This window comes from Miniopterus natalensis, chromosome 8 (genome assembly GCF_054644295.1).
Source record: "Miniopterus natalensis isolate mMinNat1 chromosome 8, mMinNat1.hap1, whole genome shotgun sequence".
Lineage (NCBI taxonomy): Eukaryota > Metazoa > Chordata > Mammalia > Chiroptera > Miniopteridae > Miniopterus > Miniopterus natalensis.
In genome coordinates, this window is record NC_142088.1 from 23,275,904 (window position 1) to 23,295,017 (window position 19,114).

A 19,114-nucleotide genomic window follows, 5' to 3' on the forward strand; every position below is an offset into this window, starting at 1 on the left:
TCTCCTGTCAGAAGTCCTGCTGACTGTTTCAAGCTTTATCTCAAACACTGCCCTTTTCCTTAAACCTTTCTTCGCCACTGCAGCAGATGAGAACACGTTCCTCTTGGGAACTTCCTTTGCACTTTGTACTTTCTTTCCGATATTTGATCTACTTTTGTATTTGCAGTTGTTCTATTTTTTTCTCCTACACTGAATTTCTTGATGGCAACGGCAATCTCTTATTCATTTTATTTTATTGACTTTAGAGAGAGTGGAAGTGGAAAGGGGGGAGAGAGGGAGAAACATCGATTTGTTGTTCCACTTATTTATGCATTCATTGTTTGCTTCTTATATGTTCCCTGACCAGAGATCGAACCCACAACCTTGGCGTACTGGGACAATGCTCTACCACTGAGCCTCACTGGCCAGGGCCAGGCGTACCCTCTGTTTGACTCAAATTTTTATAAAAATTTTTTTTTTTAATTTTAAATATGTCTTTATTGATTTCAGAGAAAGGAAGGGAGAGGGAGGGAGAGAGATGGAAACATCAATGTTGAGAGAGTCATTGATCGGCTGCCTCCTGCACACCCCTGACTGGGAATTGGGCAACAACCTGGGCATGTGCCCTGACTGGGAATCAAACCATGATCTCCTGGATCCTGGGTCGATGTTTAAGCGCTGAGCCACACCCGGCCAGGCTAAAACTTCTTTACAGGTTTGGATACTTACATTGACACATACCTTTTTTTTTTTTTTTTTTAAGAATAGTTTTTATTAATTTTTTTTATTTTTTATTTTTTTAGAGAGGAAGGGAGAGGGAGAGAGATACATCGATGTGAGAGTGTAACATCAATCAGCTGCCTCCTGCATGCCCCCCATTAGGGATCAAGCATGCAACCCTGGTATGTGCCCTGACGGAATCCAACCGGCAGCCTTCTGGTGCATAGGACGATGCCCGACCAACGGATCCACACTGGCCAGGGCAACACATACCTTTTTGTAGCCTTGTTATTGATATCCTTGAACTGACAGGAGTTCCCAGGAATATAATATATGTCTACTTGATAAAGACTCTATTAGTGTAAATGATGAGCTTAGGGAGAAGAGGGATAAATCACATCTTTGAGGAAACTTCTCATAAGACAAGGCCCAAGGCTGCTTCAAATTGACTTTTGTTAGTGTTATGCAAGACTTTGTTATTCAGACTTCAAGGGTCAGTTAAGAATTCTGTAATTTGTAGTCGTTGAAAACTTTAGTATATAAATAATAAGGTTTTTGGTAAAATAAAAGCACCATTCAACAATGTCTTAGGACATTAGAAGTTTCCTTCATCATTGATAGGCCAGATTGGCTTCCCTACTTGAATTAAGATTGATTTTATGAATGAATATATTTTCTTAATTATTCCTGTCTGTCTTTATAACATTTGTGTAAGATTGATATTATTTCTTTTTGAAATATTTGAGAATCAGTGAAGCCATTTGGGCCTGGACTCTTTTGTGGGAAGATTTTCAATTAATAATTCAAGTACTTGTTATAATCTGTTTAGATTTTTTATTTTTTTGTTGAGTCAGCTTTGGTAATTTGTGTCTAGGAATCTGTCATTTCATCTAAGTTGTTGAATTTGTTGACATAAAGTTGTTCGTGATATTCTCTTATAATTTCTTTAATATCTATAAAGTTGTTAGTGATGTTCCTTTTTTCATTTTTTTTTTTTATCGTTATTGATTTCAGAGAGAGGAAAGGAGAGGGGGAGAGAGAGACAGAAACATCAATGATGAGAGAGTTATTGATCAAGCCTGCAACCGGGCATGTGCCCTGACCGGGAATCGAACCCCAATCGCCTGGATCCTAGGTCGATGCTCAACCGCTGAGCCACACCCGGCCGGGCCCTTTTTTCATTCTTGATTTTGATAACTTGTGTTCTCTTTTTTCTTGGTCAGTATAGCTAAAGGTTTATAGGTTTTGTTGATTTTTTTTTCAAAGAAATAGATCTTTTGGTTTCACTAATTTTTCTGTATTTATTTTATTTTATTCTATTGATTTCCACTCTGATCTTTATTATTTCCTTCCAGAAAAGATTGCCACAGACCCCTGTTTTTACCTAAAGTTTAGCAGCATTTCATAAATAAACACTTTTTTATTTGTTGTTGGCTTTTGGTTGGTTTCTGGAGTTCCAAAATAGTAGTTTGGGACAACTATGCCCAGTTTTGTAGTATTTTTGGAGATAGGATTTGCTGACCTCTTCACTCTGCCATTGCTGCAAGTTCCCTATAGTACTTTTGGTTATAAAATTTCAACCTATTTGAATGAAAGGTGCTAGGTGCAACATGTGAACTTACTACTGTTTTTAACTTTGGTAGTGGAAATAGATAGATAAATGTTTCTTTTTCAAGGGCAAGTAACAATAGGTCTTTATTCCAGTGACTAGGAAGACGCCAAGGGCCTATTTTGAAAAGCACATTGCTTCCCTTGGAAAATGATCTGGGAAAAGTATTCAGATTCCTATGCTTTGGATAGATGATTGTAGATCACCTTATGAACCTGGCTTGAATATCATATCACATATAAACACACACACTCATATATACATGCGCATGTATGTTAGTGTAAGTAGCTGGTTAGTTAAGGAAGGGAGCAAATGGAATCAGACATTAAACCAGATTCATTAGGAAGCCACAGCATTCACAGGCTTTCCAGGGGACAACCGTATTCTCTGTCGAGGGGACTTTATTCTCAAAGTGGGAAGGACGAAACAGCTACCAGTCATTAGCTGGGATTACTAAGGGAGGAATAAAAACAACAGTGAAAATTCCTTCTAGGTGCATGTGCAGTAGAATCCAAGATGGTGACATAAAGGCATGGAGTCTAGCCTGGAAAACCTGGGGAAAAGACTGGATGGGATGGGGGTGGACCAAGCACGAGCCCACGAAAGATTAGGAAAAAGATTGGATAGTTTTATTTTTATTTTTTAAAATTTATCTTTATTGTTGAAAGTATTACAGGTGTCCCATTTTCCCCCCCGAATTGACCCCTCCACCTCGCTCCCATCCCCTCCCTAGGCCTTCACCCCATCATTGTCTGTGTCCATGGGTTATGCATATATGCATATAACTTCTTTGGTTGATCTCTTCCTACCCTCCACCCCCCTTCCCTCTGAAATATGATCATCTGTTACATGCATCAGTGTCTCTGGATCTATTTAGTTCATCAGATTCTTTTGTTCATTAGCTTCTTGTTAAAGAAGACTCTTCAACATTTCCTGTAGTGCTGGTCTGGTGGTGATGAACTCCTTTAGGTTTGCCTTGTCTGAGAAGCTCTTTATCTGACCTTCAATTCTAAATGATAGCTTTGCTGGGTAGAGTAATCTTGGTTGTAGTTCCATGTTTTTCATCACCTTGAATATTTCTTGCCACTCCCTTCTGGCCTGCAAGGTTTCTGTTGAGAAATCAGCTGACAGTCGTATGGGTGCTCCCTTATAGGTAACTAACTGCTTTTCTCTTGCTGCTTTTAAAATTCTCTCTTTGTCTTTAACCTTTGGCATTTTAATTATGACGTGTCTTGCTGTGGGCCTCTTTGGGTCCCTCTTCTTTGGGACCCTCTGTGCTTCCTGGACTTGTAAGTCTATTTCTTTCCCCAGGTAGGGGAAGTTTTCTGTAATTATTTTTTCAAATAGGTTTCCAATTTCTTGCTCTCTTTCCTCTCCTCCTGGCACCCCAATAATATGAATGTTGGACCTCTTGAAGTTGTCCCAGAGACTCCTTATACTATCTTCATATTTCTGGATTCTTTTTTCTTTTTGCTCTTCTGGTTGGGTGTTTTTTGTTTCCTCATGTTCCAAATTGCTCATTTGATTTTTAGAGTCCTCTACTCTACTGTAGATTCCCTGTAAGTTATTCTTCATTTCAGTGCAGCCTTCATTTCTGATTGGTACTTTATCATGTAATTGATGATCTCACTAGTTTCCTTAATAGCCTTACTAAGATCCTTGAGCATCCTTATAACCATTATTCTGAACTCTGTATCTAGTAGCTTGCTTGGTTCTGTTTCATTTAGTTCCTTTTCTGGAGATTTCTTCTGTTCTTTCTTTTGTGACTTGTTTCTTTGCCTCCACATTTTGGCTGCTTCCAGGTGTTTGTTTCTTTGTATTGGGTAGAGCTGCTATGTCTCCTAGAATTTGTAGAGTGGCTTTGTGTAGTAGGTGTCCTGTAGGGTCCAGTGGCTCAGCCTCCCCAGTCACCTGAGCTGGGCCTTCTAGATGCTCCCCTGTGTGGGCTGTGTGCACTGTCCTGTTGTAGTTGAGGCTTGGTTGATGTTGGCATCACTGGGAGGAACTGACTCCCAGGCCAATAAGCTGTGAGGACCAGCTGCAACTACAACCAGAGAGCTGCTGTGTTGGAGACACCCCTATGGAGCAGGATTTACTTCAGTGGAGTTTGGTGTTCACCAAGTGCGCCCCTTGAGTGTGTCACTTGTGGATGTGGTCGGGTTGTAATCCAGCATGGTGGAGCCTTACCACCAGGTGCATTGTCTCTGGGGCCTCCCGGGAGGTGCAAAGTCAGCCTGTGCCAGTGCCTTGCCCAGGGCCACCCAGCATGAGCTACACAGCAAACTGTAGTTGGCTGCTACTTGTGCTGGGCGTGGCGTTGCCTAGGAGAGGCCAAGCTATGAGCCAATGCAGCTGCCACTAGTGCCAGGCCTGGGGCCACTTATCAAGCCCTATGGGGCACGATGCTGCTTGTTTGAGGGATTTTAGGAAAGTCCTAAGCATGAGGCTTGAGAGGCCGCTTGCACAGAAAAGCCTCTGGAAATGGCCTGGATGAGCTGCAGGTGGGGAGGGGCGGGGCCTCCGGGAATCACGGGGCGGGGCCAAAGGTGTGAGTCAGGTGCTGGCGATTCAAATATGGCGCCTGCCTGCCGGCTGTGTGGGGGAGGGCTCACCAAAGGAGCCATGGCCTCTGCCAGCCCTTCTGCCTGGGAGGAAGCCACCCCTCCACCTCTCGCCCGGATTCCAGGCAGGTTAGCTCCTCCCTGAGTGTCCCAGGTCCTTTCAGGCTGCTGCCCAGCGCTGGGCTCAGAGGGAGCGTGTCTGGGTGAGTCCGTGCGCCGGCCCTTTAAGAGGAAAGCCTGAGGCTCCCTCAGCTTCCCCGACCCTCAGGGACAGTCCCCGCCGGTTTCACAGCCCGGAGTTGTGGGGACGTCTCTTCCCAGCCCTGGAGCCCTGGCTGGGGGCCTCTGTGGGCCTAGGACCCCTCCCTCCTCCAGGAAACCTCCACCGCCGAGATTCTCTCCCGGGTTTAAATCGCGGCCCGTGGCCGCATCTCCGGGATTCAGCCCTGATCCGCCCGTGTCTTTGCCCCTCCTATCGCTCTCGGTGCTTCTTCAGTTCCCTGGTTGTGGGGCTTCTGTTCAGCCAGATTTCAGGAGGCCCTGAGTGACGGTGGTTCTGTATTTTAGTTGTAATTTTGATGTGGTTGCAGGAGGAGGCGGGTACAGCTGTTACCTGCGCTGCCACCTTGTTTCCTCTCCTGGATAGTTTTAAAGAAAGCTTGCTCTCTCCCAAGGCCAAATTAATATAGTCAGTTATTTTTTATTTATTTGTTGGTTGATTGATTTCAGAGAGAGGAAGGGAGAGGGAGAGAGAAACATCATTGATGAGAATCATCAATTGGCTGCCTTCTGCACCCACTACTGGGGATTGAGCCCCAAACCCAGGTATATGCCCTTACCAGGAATCAAACCATGACCGCCTGGTACATAGGTCATGCTCAAACCACTGAACCACACTAGCCGGGCAATGTAACCCACTAAGAGCTGTCTTGGTAGCACGCCTTTGTTTATGTTCGCTTGTCTGTTCACTCTTGTGCTCCCTATCTCTGTAGCAGCTGTGTGGACCAAAGCGTTCCAACCAACTGAGCAACCAGGGCAGGGGTTATTTTTTTAAAAATCTTCTCTTTTTTAAATTTTTAAAAAATGTTTTTATTGATTTTTAGAGAAAGAGGAAGGGAGGGGGAGAGAGAGAGAGAGAAACATCAATCGGTTGCCTCCTGCACCTGCCTGATTGGGGATCGAACTCAAAACCTGGGTTTGTGACCTCACCGGGAATCGAACCAGCAACCTTTTCGGTGCATGGGATGACGCTCAACCAACTAAGCTACACTGCCCAGGGCTAAAACATCTTTTTATTTCAACTTATTTTACCTCGGCTGCTCCCACTAAGTTCCCCAACTCTTTTGCTCATGTGTTCAAAAATCTTGCTTAAATTTTGTCCTGTCCATGATTCTCTGCTTCTGTCTCCTTTCTCTTTGTGCTCCTGTCCCACTTTCTCCCTTGGACTTCTGTGGCCTAATGGAGCCTCCAAAGTTAGCAAATGGGCCTGTGGACAGCTGGGTCCCAGTCCCTTCAATCAGATGGGCTCACTGCCTCCTGTGACCTTCAGCCTCCTCCAGGCTGTACAGAATGTTTAATCTTGACCTTCTGTCACCAACCACTAAGCACTCTCAGATCAGCCTATCCTCCATTCACTTCAGGGGGTCACTACGTCAAAGGCTTGGTGAGCCTGATCATGTGAATTCTGGCTGATAGAGAGTCAGTTTACTCCCTTTCTGGTCAAATAAGGTCTAATTCACGTGCTGGTTTCTCCTTTGAAGGCCTCTAAAACTGAGTAAAGGAATTTGGTGGATCTTGCATGTTTTCAACTATAACATAGGGGTGATTACAATTTAGAGTTGTTTTGCTATGTTACCCACTTCAATATATGGGAAACTGAGCAATGAAATATTTCTGAAACTCTGATACCAGATCAGGCGTTTTTCAAAAATAAAGTTTAAAAGTAAAAGGGTTTTGTGATACTACATTGAAAATGATTTTACATTGCTTTTGCCCTCCAAATTCCAAAAGAATATCAAATCAGCTGAATAGCTGAGCTACACAAGGAAACTACGACTCCTTTGCTGTCAAATGCACATACACAGACCTGTAGCTAATCCACAGTAAAACCAAAATAAAACCAAACCTTGTAGAACTCTGTGGTGTCCCTACCTGTGGCCACTGAATCAAACACATCCCTGGGAAAAGTAATCAATCACATGTTTATCTACTGAGAAGTGTCTTTCATTCTAGGATTGTAACCTGTATTACCAGTCCAGTTAGACTGGTTGGACACAAAGGAGAAATTAGCTCTTACAGTAATATTGTTATGATATTGTCAGAAACAACTTAGTATTAAACTTGATTGCTGTAACTATCACAGTAGTTTGTTTGATGGCCTCTAGGTTAGAAAGTCTAAGTTAATAATTTGTAAATAATGTTTCATCTTGTTAATGTAATCAGACTTGAGAATAATGTTTCTAAATTTTGTGTCATTTTTTTTTCTTCACAACAGTATAAGAGTATCAGTGTGGAGTTCAGCTAGGATTAACAAGCTATCTTTTCACTTGTTAAAAAAACTGAAGCACCTGGAAAAGAAGAAAAGAAAATAATTATAAAAGTGTATAAACCCCTCAACTTTGTGTGTGAGAACAATAAATAGTTGAAAAATTGGACTGGTAAGTTTTATAGATAGGAATAAATACATTGAGGTAGTTATTTAGTCTCCCTTGGTGTCTTATATATAAAATAAGAAGCTGGATGAGATCAGCGGTTTTCACACATTTTTAGTAGTGGTTTAAAATGGTATGGGGAACACACACACACATATGATTTTAGTGTGATACAAAGTTAATAAGGTCAGTGTTTAACACTTGCTTATAAAGCAAATATAAGAACAATTGTGCTATTTTGGAAATGCAAAAATTCGAAATTGCAGGTGAAAGATGATAGTTAAGGACCCAGTATGCAATTTATATCTGCATTTTGCTTCGATTGCTCAGCATGGAGGGAATTCTGCACACAATAATAGTTGTGATAGAGTGGCAGCAGGTTTTTTGTTTGTTTCTTTAATTTGTCTTGCAATCTAAGGATGGTCTTTATTTTAAAGTCTGTACAAAAACTTGACAACCCAGTTCATTCACTGGTGGTCTCTAATTTGTTAAAATTTGGTATTTAGCACATCTGAGTGTGTGTATGTGTGTGTGTAGTCTTTATTGAGTACTAGTGTCAGGCACAATGCTACACACTTTACATACCTTGATTTAGATAGGAATTAGAGTGGATTTACCAGCATATCCACATTTTACTTTAATACTTGGAAAGAAAGAGGTAGAGAGAACGAATAGTTAAAGAACTCAAGCTATTCTGCCCTCCAACCTAGGTATATGTTTTAAATAACTATTTTATAATGATTTAAGATATAATTTTAAGTATTGCCTATTTTGATTTTTGTTGTTATTGTGAAAGGGAAACAAATCTCATCAATTTGTTTAGTCTGATCAAGCAAAACCATCAATGCAAGTTCTCATCTGACAAAGCACAATGGAATTAAACATATATATGTTAATACTTGTGCGTTGTTTTAGACATTTAATTGGAAAGTTAGAGTTGGATGAAAAAAGGTTTCTCTGAATCATGATGTAGTTCTCTTCTGTTTTCAGTTTTTCTAATGTTGCTCATTAAGTGTGAAGAAAAGCAGAAGTTAAATTCTCTAACAATGAAAATATGTTTCTTTTATCAGCACGTATTTCCTAGGTAGTTTCAGGGCCAACTCTCCAAAGCTCTGCAATTTGTGTTCAGCAGCAGTACAAAAATTGTAGCAGTTGAACTCAATGAATACAGTTAGGTACAAAAATTGTAGCAGTTGAACTCAATGAATGCAATTGGGTAACTTCCAAATATCACTAGTTAATTATAAATGCAGTAATCAATGTATTGTAATGTGGTGTTTTGCACTCAAGTTGTGATTCTCAAAAGAATCAGGGAGCAGGATCTTTAAAATACCTTAATCCATAGCATTCTCATTTTTAATTTTATTTTAAAATAAAGAAAACTGCAATGTTGGGCAAAACATGCTGACTTTCCTTTGTCAGCATCCAAAGTTATGCTTGTTTAGTGTTAAAGGATTAAAATACTGGATAAGATTTGAAAATGAAACTTAATTTACACACTTGTGCCGTTGTAAATTTCCATAGAACACAAAGGACTGGCTGATCTGTCTTTTCTTTCTGAGTAATTATCTTTCAGCTTATTGATCTTACCTTTTAAATAAATGACAGCAGTGTTATGCTACAGGGATAGACCAAGGTTTAAATGTCCTAGGGTCATCTCTTGGGATCTAAGAAAGAGAGCAAATTCAAAACTTAATATCATTATACCATTGCAGTATTTCACCAGGAAAATTACGTCAAATCTGTAGGTTTGGGAAACATTTTCTGATGGGAGGAGGCAGGATTTTCCTGGGGAATGGGACTACACCCTTCCTTACTAGGGACAACTCTGAAAAGACAGTGAGGCCTCGTGTTGTGATTTCTGCTGCACTTCCTGTTGCTAAGTAAGAAGCCACTTGATTAGTGACCCATCTTCTTTGCTCCCAAGATGTGACTCTCAAAGAGAATTTATATCCTATGAAAACATTTGCAGGGTTGGGGAGGATGGGAAAGGGAAGTGGTTCAGCTGTGAGTCTGCATTGGAGCCTACAACCTGGGCTCCTGTGCAGCGATTTGAGAGCAGTTCTGTCTGCACCTTTAGCCACATGATTTTTGTCCAGTAGCCTTGCAAGTTAAACCCCAGGCTCGTTTCAGTATCCTGGGCTGCAGACCCCAAGAACTTGACTTGTTTATTCTTTGTTCTCGTGGTCCCCAATTCCAGGTCCCTCTGCTGGGAATGATCTCCCTTAGATTTGGCCAAAAGAGCAGAAATTTCATTCCTTGCCTTTGCTCTTGTCATGTTTTCTGTCTGAAGAGTTGACTGTTAGTTATGAAGGTGTAAAAGCACAAACTTCCCATAAATAATGAAAAGTTAGGACGATTCAGAAAAGCTTCTAATGTTTATTTCACAAAAGTACAAAAAGAAGACAAAAACCAAAACAACCACCCAGTGCTGGTCAGGATATCTTTACAAGTTCTGTTCATTGTTTGCTCTTCATCTGTATTGAAATGTAAATGGAGGGCTAGGTTTGCCCTTCTCCAAGGATCTCCCAGGTTCTCTACTTAGCTGCTGCTGTGGGTATCTTATTAGAATCAGCCGGTTCCCCCTGGGCCGGGCTGGGCGGACACTGGACAAAGCTCCTCAGTCTAGTCTGAGGTTGATTCAGGTCAACTTTTCTGCTAAAGGTGGTGGCAGTTTTTAGTCTCTTCCAAAACCGATTCTTTTCCCCAAACCTGGGTTCCTGGAGTACCCTTCTGCTTTGGGACTCAGACCCATATTCTATCTTGCTACCCCAGCCTTCTTGGGTCTGACTCCATAGCTCCTTGAGTGAGGACATAACTTTCTTTTGTGGTTTCAGAGATCCAGACCTGGGACTTAAGCTGCTCTTCCTTGGCCTTTGGTGACTTTCCCTTTATCTTCTCCCTCGCTTGGTGCCATCAACCCCTCCCTGCCTCCTCCTCTTTCTCCCTGGTTGGTTCTTGACAGCTAGAATGAAGGCAATATATTCGTGATGGCTGTCAAGACCGACGCCACGTTTAGTTAAATCTCAGCTTCTGAGATATGTCTGTGTCCAGTTTCATTGGTGTCAGTGGCAGCAGCCACCAGTCCAGAATTCTTCTTCGTCATCTTCACCATCATCGTTGTGCCTGAAGGATTAGCTCAGCAGGCCTGGGCTGTCTAAACCCTGCACACTCTAAAGAAAGGTTTAGCCCTTGACCAGCTCCTGGGAGGTAACACCTTGAAATATCCCACCTGATAAAGAGTGTCCTTGTTTACCTGAGGCGCTGGCCACGTGGCATCGTCTGACCTCCGGAAGGGCTGAATGCTGAGTAACTAAGGTCAGCTGTGCGGGTGACCTACGCCATGTCACTGACCCCCAGTTAGGACCCTGGACACCAGACTCATGAGCTCCCCTGGTTGGCAACACTGTGCACCTTCTCACACTGTTGCTGGGAGAATTGAGCGCCGTCGGTGTGACTCCACTGGGAGAAGACAACTGGAAGCTTCTACCTGGTCTGCCCTGGACTCCGCCCTAACTGCCTTTTCCCTTTGCTGATGTTAATCTGCATCCTTTCACTGTAGTAAACCACAACCAGGAATATAATAGTTTCTAAGTCCCGTGAGCCCATCTAGGGAGTCACTGAAGTTGCTCTTGGGGACCTGACTCATCATCATCATCATCATCAACCTATGCTGACCACTTCCTACATGTGCCAAATGCCTTTCATGTATGATCTTATTTAACCCTTACAACAACCCTGTAAAGTAATTATTTTCTCCATACACCTTTCCCGCCATTTTATAGATAAGGACTCGGAGTGATCAGAGATAGTAAATAAATCAAGAAAGGTGGAGCTGAGGTTCTGACCAAGCCCCTCTGACTGCAGGGCCGTGTCCTAACTAAGTTAAAACAGTGTCTTGTTACCCCTTTCCCTGACCAGGCTGCCTTTTTCCTGCTTCACATTCCGTCTTGCTTGTGCCTCTCAATCCGAGGAAGCTTCCCCTATCTCTCCTCTTCTGATTCTCCCGCCTAAAGGAGTAACCTTCCAGAGACCAGGTAGGAGAGGTTTTAGATACAAAAATATACATTTAATAACAGTGTCTGAGAATCGACCTCCTGCAGTTAACAAAGGCCACTGTGTGAAGAGTCCGAGCGTTGAGAGGAACAGATCCAGTCCCTGCAGCCTGGGACAAGCACGGTCCAGGTGGAACCGGTGTCACAGCCGCTAGAGTGCCGAGAAACTCCCCCCAGGCAGTGGGAGAGGAAGGGAGCAGAGCGTGTGTGTGTGTGTGTGTGTGTGTGTGTGTGCGCCCGTGTGTGCCCGTGTGTGCCCGTGCGTGCCCGCGCGTCCTCGGGGCGGGCCGGAGGCACCCGGCTGCCTGAGCTGTGTCCTGCGCCGTGCAGTGTGCGCCTGTGTTCTCGCAGAGCCCCTGTGACTGGGTGTGTTCCTGCCCCTTTCAGGCCCTGGCCGTTATCCGTGGCTTAGCCCTCAGCAGAGCAGTCGGGAGACTGCCTGTGTCTGCGTGCCGCAGGCTGGGCTCAGAGCCAGGGGAAACAGCGCGGTCTCCTGGGACAGGCCGCCCACCGCGCCCGGCTCAGAAATGCAAGGCCCAGCCTGGGGCACAAGGGGAGCCGCCGGGAGCCGTGCAGCACAGGAAATGTTCAGGCCTCTCTTCTACATCTAGCAGGAAGGGCTGCCTTTACTGAACTGAACAGGTGGCACTTTTAAACGAAAATGCACTAGCCTTCTTCCTAACGCCTGTCTTTTTGTTGAAGCTAATTATCCATGAAAATGTGGCTGCTAGTCTTCAGTTATTTTTCCTGCCCTCACCAGGTCAACTTGCTTTAATGTGGAAACTCTTACAGCCTGTGGGAGGGGCACATTTTGAAAAGGAGCATTAATAGTTATGAGTATTTGATGGCGACCTTAACTCTAATATTTGCAGAGTGACTTGAATTTACAGTGTTTTTACATGCACTTACATGCATATTTTATTTAATTCCAAGAGGAAAAGCACTATGACCGTCACTTCTATTTAAGGAATAGACACAGTCAGGCTGCTATTTACCTTATGGTTATAAGGAGCTTATTAATAGAGGAGGTTTCGGACTTTCCCGTGCTCACCTTCCAGCACACAGACACTCTGACACTCTTGTCTTTTCACCTGTCGGAACAAACTTCTTTGACAATAGCATTCAAATGCCCAATGCAAAGAATGTTCGTGTCCATGCTTCTTAAAATTTTTTTTATATAGTACAGTATTGTATGGCAGTGAGAATCATTGTATATTACAATTTAAAAACCATGTTGTAGTTTGCTCAAGTGTAAATTCTGACACAGGCTCAGATTTGTTCCAAGGTGCTCTAAGGAGACTGGTCTGTGTGGGGAGCCAGGCTGTAAGAACTTCGGGAGGCCTGCTGTGGGAGCAAATGTAATTTCTAAAGATCTGAAGAATAGACCTGGATTGTGACAGAGGCTAGTTGCCAGGAGATCTGTGGACTGGAAGGACTATCCAGCTTTCACCCTGCTGATGTGAGGATAAGTGGTGCAGCCACAGATTTCGATTTCTTTTATCTCTCTGCCAGAAAGAACAATTACAGCCTTTCAGTTACAAGTTTTTCTACCAGAGAAGCAAGATCAAAGACTTAAGAGAAGATTATTTATTTTTGAGGGCTACTTAGTCCCAGGCTACTTTAAATCCATAAAAACTGCCCCAGGGCCTTTGTACTAGGTATTCTCTGCTTTGAACATGCCCTGACCAGCCTTATGCTTGTCCCTTCACTTCATCCCGGCCTCAACTTAAATGTGAACGCCCGGAGAAAAGTTGTCAATAAACTATATAAAAATAATCTATAACAAAAAATAACCTATAATAATCTATGATAATCTGATTCTCCATTGCCTTCTAGCCCCTTACTCATTTATTTTGCTTCACCTGTTTATTTACTGTCAGTTCCTCCAATAAATACCATGCGGGAGAAGATTGACTGGCTTACTATTTCCTTCATTTCCCAGAGGTGCCTGGCACATGGAAGGGGCTGAATAAATGAATGATCAAAGCTGGAGCCATGTCCATAACTCCTTTAACTTTAAGGAAAGGTTAAGGCTAAATTAGAAAAGTTTTGTTCCACTGACGCACAGGGATAACCCAGAGTCAGCCGAGCGCTCATAAGGAACAGCAATGTTTGTCTTTCTCCTCTGCGCCACTGTAAACAACTTGAGAGCAGGGACCTGTGTTTGGTTCACCATTTTACTCCTGGTACTTCAAACTATGCAAGTATAAAAGCATTAAATTAATTTCTTGAATATGGTTAAAACATGAAAGGTCGGTAGGGGTTTGCCAGGGGAGAAAAGGAAAGAAGGTGGTTCCAAGCAGAGGGAAGAGCATGGTGGAGGCCTCCATCCTTGATACAAGGAACAGACGGCTGAAGCGTGGCTGGGGTGGAGGGAGAAGGCCGGGTGGGGGACCATGTGTGGCTGCAGTGGTGGGTGGGGGCCTGCCATACTGGACTTCATAGTTTTCTAGACTTGGCAGGGCAAATTAAAAAGTTTTATCTTTGCCCAGCGGCCGTGTCTCAGTGGTGGGTTGAGCACCAACCTGGGATCCAGGAGATCGTGGTTCGATTCCTGGTTGGGACACACGCCTGGGTTCGGGCTCGATGCCCAGCAGGGGGCGTGCAGGAGGCAGCCGATCAATGACTCTCTCTCCTCCTTGATGTTTCTATCTCTCTCTTCCTCTCTGAAATCAATAAAAACATATTTTTAAAAAAGTTTTATCTTTAACCCAAGAGCAATGGGAACCCTTTCACCATGTGTATGAGCTAGAGTGACATGATCACATTTGTCACACCACAAATCTCTGGCTGCAGTGGGTGTCGGGAGACCCTGAGGAGGCTCCTCTAGAGAGATGGTAGTCGGACTTAGGGCTTCTAGAGAGTAAATAGAGAGAGCTCTCTTTCATTCCCAACACCCAGAATAATGCCTGGCACCTATTAGATACTCAACAAATGTTTGTTTAGTGAGTGCGTAATGGAGTGGGTAGAGATGGAGGGAGGGAGCGGGGCAGGAGACTGCCAGGGGTTAAAATGAACATGACTTGGTGCAGGAGAGAGAGATGTCAGGCCAACTCCTAGGCTCTGGTTTGTGTTACTCCATGGATGGAGGAGCATTGCCATTTCCTGTAACAGGAAGTAGCAGGAGAACCTATATTTTGTGTGTTTCTGGTCCTTTTTGTTAAACCAAGAGTCAGGACTCCCTCCTTCCTGCCTTCCTCAGGAGGCCCCACTCAAGGCTGGCTCCTGGGCATCCTCTCTGCTGGCGTCCAGCTGAGGGAAGGGGTTCTGGAGACCAGAACAGAGGAACTCTTGAATCTCTGAAGTCTCCTCAAGGATTTGAAGGGTTTATAGTCTCATTGTTTCAAACATACACAACGTCAGGGGAATGGTGAGGACTACTTCAGGCCACGGTAAGTATGAAGGGTAAATGGTCACTCTTGACATGGCCTAAGTAACCTTAATAACAAGGGGCTTATAAAGAAGTTAAATGTTCTGTCCTGTCCTCACCTCCAAAACTTATGCCAGTGGCTAAAAATAAAGATTATGAGTTTGTGGGATAAGTGAGTTTGGCCAGTTATTTTCTTTTTGGGTTTAAGCAACTACTTTTTGAGTGATCTTTTATAGGGAAAAGTATCTACTCTACCCAGATTTCCTGCGAATAAAGGCTCACAGAGTCACTCCCAATTACAGTGTTTAAATCTTTTTAAACATTTATGTCAGGGATGTCCTGATTTTGTAAAACAAGTATATAAATAAGGTATATTTTACATGTAAACATATATGAATTAAAGATGGGTGGAGGGAAGGTGGTCAGATGGATGACAGATCCTAGAGCAGTATAAAGATTGTGTATCTGTATGTAAGTAATTTATCCCCCAAAAAGATGGTTGAAATTTTGTGTATGTGTGTGTTACGGTGATTTCTGGTTAGTGGGTTATGGCTGGTTTTAACTTTCATCTTATAATTTGAGTAGACACAGATTAGGTTACAAATTTACCTAAGAGGTATGAGAAACAGGAAAAGAAAAATCACCTATTAGGAAAATAAACAATAATTCCATACCATCTCTGTGAACCGATCTGCACAGGCCATTCGGACCCACTCTGGAGTTGCTGGGCTCTTCACTGTGAAGTCTTCGGCTATATCTCTCTCTCTGCGTGCTGTGGCCACAGCATCAGTGATGGCAAAGAATACAGATGACCCCAGGAACATTCCAGACTCCCCTAGGCCCTGCAAGAAAGCACATTTGTTCTAGAAGCTTCTACACTGGACTATGTAAGTCACTAGAAGTCAGGGGCGAGGTCTTGCTCACCATTGCATCCCCAGCCCCTAGCACAGTGTCTTGTACACAGTAGGTTCTCAATAAATGTTTGTTAACTGACTTACTGACTGAATGAAGCTTGAGTGCTCTTAAAAATGCTAGGATCACATGAATTACCTATATCTTTAATCCTGTTTTGGTTAAATCTTTGTTTTATAGGAAAGAGGTGTGTGTATGTGTGTGTGTAGTGAGAGTAGGGTACCCTATTTAGAAAAACACATTCAGTACGCTGACCTGGCCAGCTTCATGAACAAAGAGAAAGATGCCTCATTATGACTCCAGGGTCAGGAGAGGCAGGGCACTCTAGAAGAAGGAGTACAGAATTTGGTACCAGATGATGGCTTGCAAGCCTGTCACCTGCATGAAATAGGCAGGTAGCATAAATGAGTAATGTAAAAAGATGAAGGACAATAAGGAATAGTGGGGATTATGGTGAAGTAGAGATACCTGTGTCCTGTCTAAAGGAGGCAGCTGTTCTTCAGTTCTAACTAATTGTTGCCTTGCAGAAATGCAGCCAAAATGATCAGATCATCCAGTTTTTCAAGAGAATTTAGATATTTGTATTTTTATGTAAAACTCCTTGATATTAAAAAACACTGTATAGGACAAAGAAAACACAACTGCAGGCTAGATTTGGCCAGTGGCCCCAGTTTGCAACCCCTGAGCTAGAGAGACTGAATCCGAACCCTGGCCCTTACTCTCTGTGTTTCTCTGGGTGAGATTATCTCTCTGAGTCCCTTTTCCTTTCTCAATGAGATACAGGCAATGACACCCACCTTACAGGGTGTTGTGATGTTCATGAAGCACAAAATCACCTAGCACAGCACCTGGTACCTGGCAGGTCCCTGCCATTATTGCTTAGTAACCTTCATGGCACTCCTGCAAGCCCATGATTTTCTTGCAGGTCTGCCTGTCGGTGCTGGCCACAATCACAGGAACCCAAGGGGACTGCTTGTCCTGTTACTCTTGGTGGCCTAAAAGCTGCTCTGTGGGTTCTAGGTATCCTTTTGCTTTTTCCCCTGTGAGTGATTTCCAGCCCCCAAAGAATCCAAAGGCCCTGCTGATTGTCCTTCCTTTTAAAATTGCCCGGCCTCATCACCACATGCCCCAAGGAAGCTCCTGGGCGGCAAGAGGGATCCAGTTTGGAAATGATAAAATTCCAGAAGATAGATGTGGACTCATTTATTTTGGTATTCATTTGACACCTCCTGTAAGAAGTCTCCCAAGAGATTTTAAAGAAAATTTTAATACTACACCTCAAACCTAAATGAAGTTCCAACTGTGAGAGTGGTATCCACGTAATCTGCACACAGCAATGCAAACACACACTGACCTTTATTTTAATCTGCAGTTTCACTACTTCAGCAATTGCTAAGTGTTGGTGTGTTTGCTTCCTGACACTGTTGACATTGGGGCCAGATAACTCTTTGTTGTGGACAGCTGTCCTGTGCATTGAAGGCTGTTTAACAGCATCCCTGGCCTCTGTGCACTAGAAGCAGCATCTTCCCCCACAGTCCTGACAACCAGAAACGTCTCCAGACATTGCCAAATGTTCCCTGAGGGGCAAAACTCCCCACCCCTTCTTGCTCCTGTTAAGAGACATTGCTTTAGATTATTTCTGGGTATGGCTGAGGACCCTGAGCCCCTGGGAGGTGAGTGATTTGCCTAATATGATAGAGAGTTGGAGGGGCTGGGGCAGGAATCTAGGTTTTCTGAGGCCTGGTCCAGGGTTCTGTTCACACTGCCCCTGCTTTCTAAGATTTCAGTAGCATTGTCCTCATTCCCATTTAATATTTTAGACTTCTTGTTCCTAAGCGAAAATGTTATTCTATCCAATCAAAGCTTTTTGCTGAATTTCAGAGTTCTCAGTGAAAGCATTTAATAAATAAAATCCTTGGCCCAGGATGGCCAGCAGGTGGATCATTTATCTTCCCTGAATCTCACTTTTCTCGACGTGATTCATCTCCAGATTCCAACAGTCTATCTTGATTTGGTCCTGATGATGGGTGACATTTATTTTTATTTTGTCCGCCTGCTTTCATTTATTATGCTGCCTGATCCATCAACTGCACGGTAGCTGGCTTGGGTGCTTACCTTGGAGGAATAGATGGTCAGTGGGGTTTGTGATGACGGCAACAAGGAGACATTGAACTCCTCTGGGACGTCCACAATGGTTGGGACTTTGTACTCATCCGGGCCTCGAGAGTACAGGACGCCTTCTGGGGAATACTTCAGCTCTTCAGTGGTGTAAAGGCCCATTCCCTGAATAAACGAACCTTCGATCTAAAGGGGAAAAGGTCAAGCTCTGTGATATTGTAAACTTCTCGGAAGGCCTTTCCCTTTATCTGCTCCGCAATGACTCTCAGGAAGCAGCATCCATCTAAGTGGGCCAGGACCTACCTGTCCAATATCAATGGCTGGATTTAGGCTGCAACATGCATCCATGACGATGTCGGTTCTGATTTTCTGCCAAAAAGTAAAGTTATCTCAGTGTGAAAATTTGAATTAAAAATATTATTTATAGATTTATTCAAATGGTCCCAAATTATTCCAGAACTCCTGCTCGTTAGTTAATACTGCATTGAGCTCCATCAATATTAGAGGTAGTAAGACATCTGCTAAGCTCTTTGAATTTAGTGCCAGGACTGGCAGTGAGCCCCAAAGGTCTTTTGCATTCACAGTTTTGATTCCTCTTAAGTGACTCCAGAGTCCATGGCATGTTGGTATACTTGAGTGTCACTTAGTAAATAACTAAGCCTGGTTGTTCATCTGATTCTTAACCTGGATTTGTTGCTCTAATATCTGTTTAGATCCAATACCTGGGCGCCTGCTTTCTATCTAGCTCTTTAGATAGGAAATCCTCCTTTGACTCAAATGTTGGCCTCTTATACAACCTACTATGGGCATTGGGATGAGCTTTCATCCATTCTCAGCCTGGATAGGGCAGGAAGCTGGATACACCTCAGAGCTGACCTTCAATTTACTCCCATCTTGAAACCTGGTTTATTTTGCATTGTGGGTGTTGGACAACAGAAGAGATGGCCATGTACTAACTGAATCATGAGATGTTTTAGTTGACCAACCACAAAGAGCCAGAAGCAATAGACCCTTCATTTCATTTCTCTCATTTCTCTTTAATTAAAAGAATAAACTATTGATCCTGAAATGACTGAAACTTAAACTGTAATAAGGGAGGCACCATAAATTCTGGAAGATCCCATGAGGTTCATTTCTTC

General features: G+C 43.3%; 1 protein-coding gene across 4 annotated transcripts in view; it reads right to left on the minus strand.

The window, feature by feature from the left end:
- Positions 1-9,133: 9,133 nt before the first annotated feature.
- The window catches only part of LOC107524106 (aldehyde oxidase 2), a 57,897-nt gene continuing 47,916 nt past the window's right edge, over positions 9,134-19,114 (minus strand). For all 4 annotated transcript variants that reach the window (XM_016195891.2, XM_087819390.1, XM_016195877.2 and 1 more), the window contains 4 exons: positions 18,279-18,344; positions 17,973-18,161; positions 15,620-15,787; positions 9,134-9,187 (listed from right to left, as the gene is read on the minus strand). In XM_016195891.2, the coding sequence (XP_016051377.2) occupies positions 9,134-9,187; positions 15,620-15,787; positions 17,973-18,161; positions 18,279-18,344 (477 nt within the window). The remainder of the gene's footprint in view (positions 9,188-15,619; positions 15,788-17,972; positions 18,162-18,278; positions 18,345-19,114) is intronic.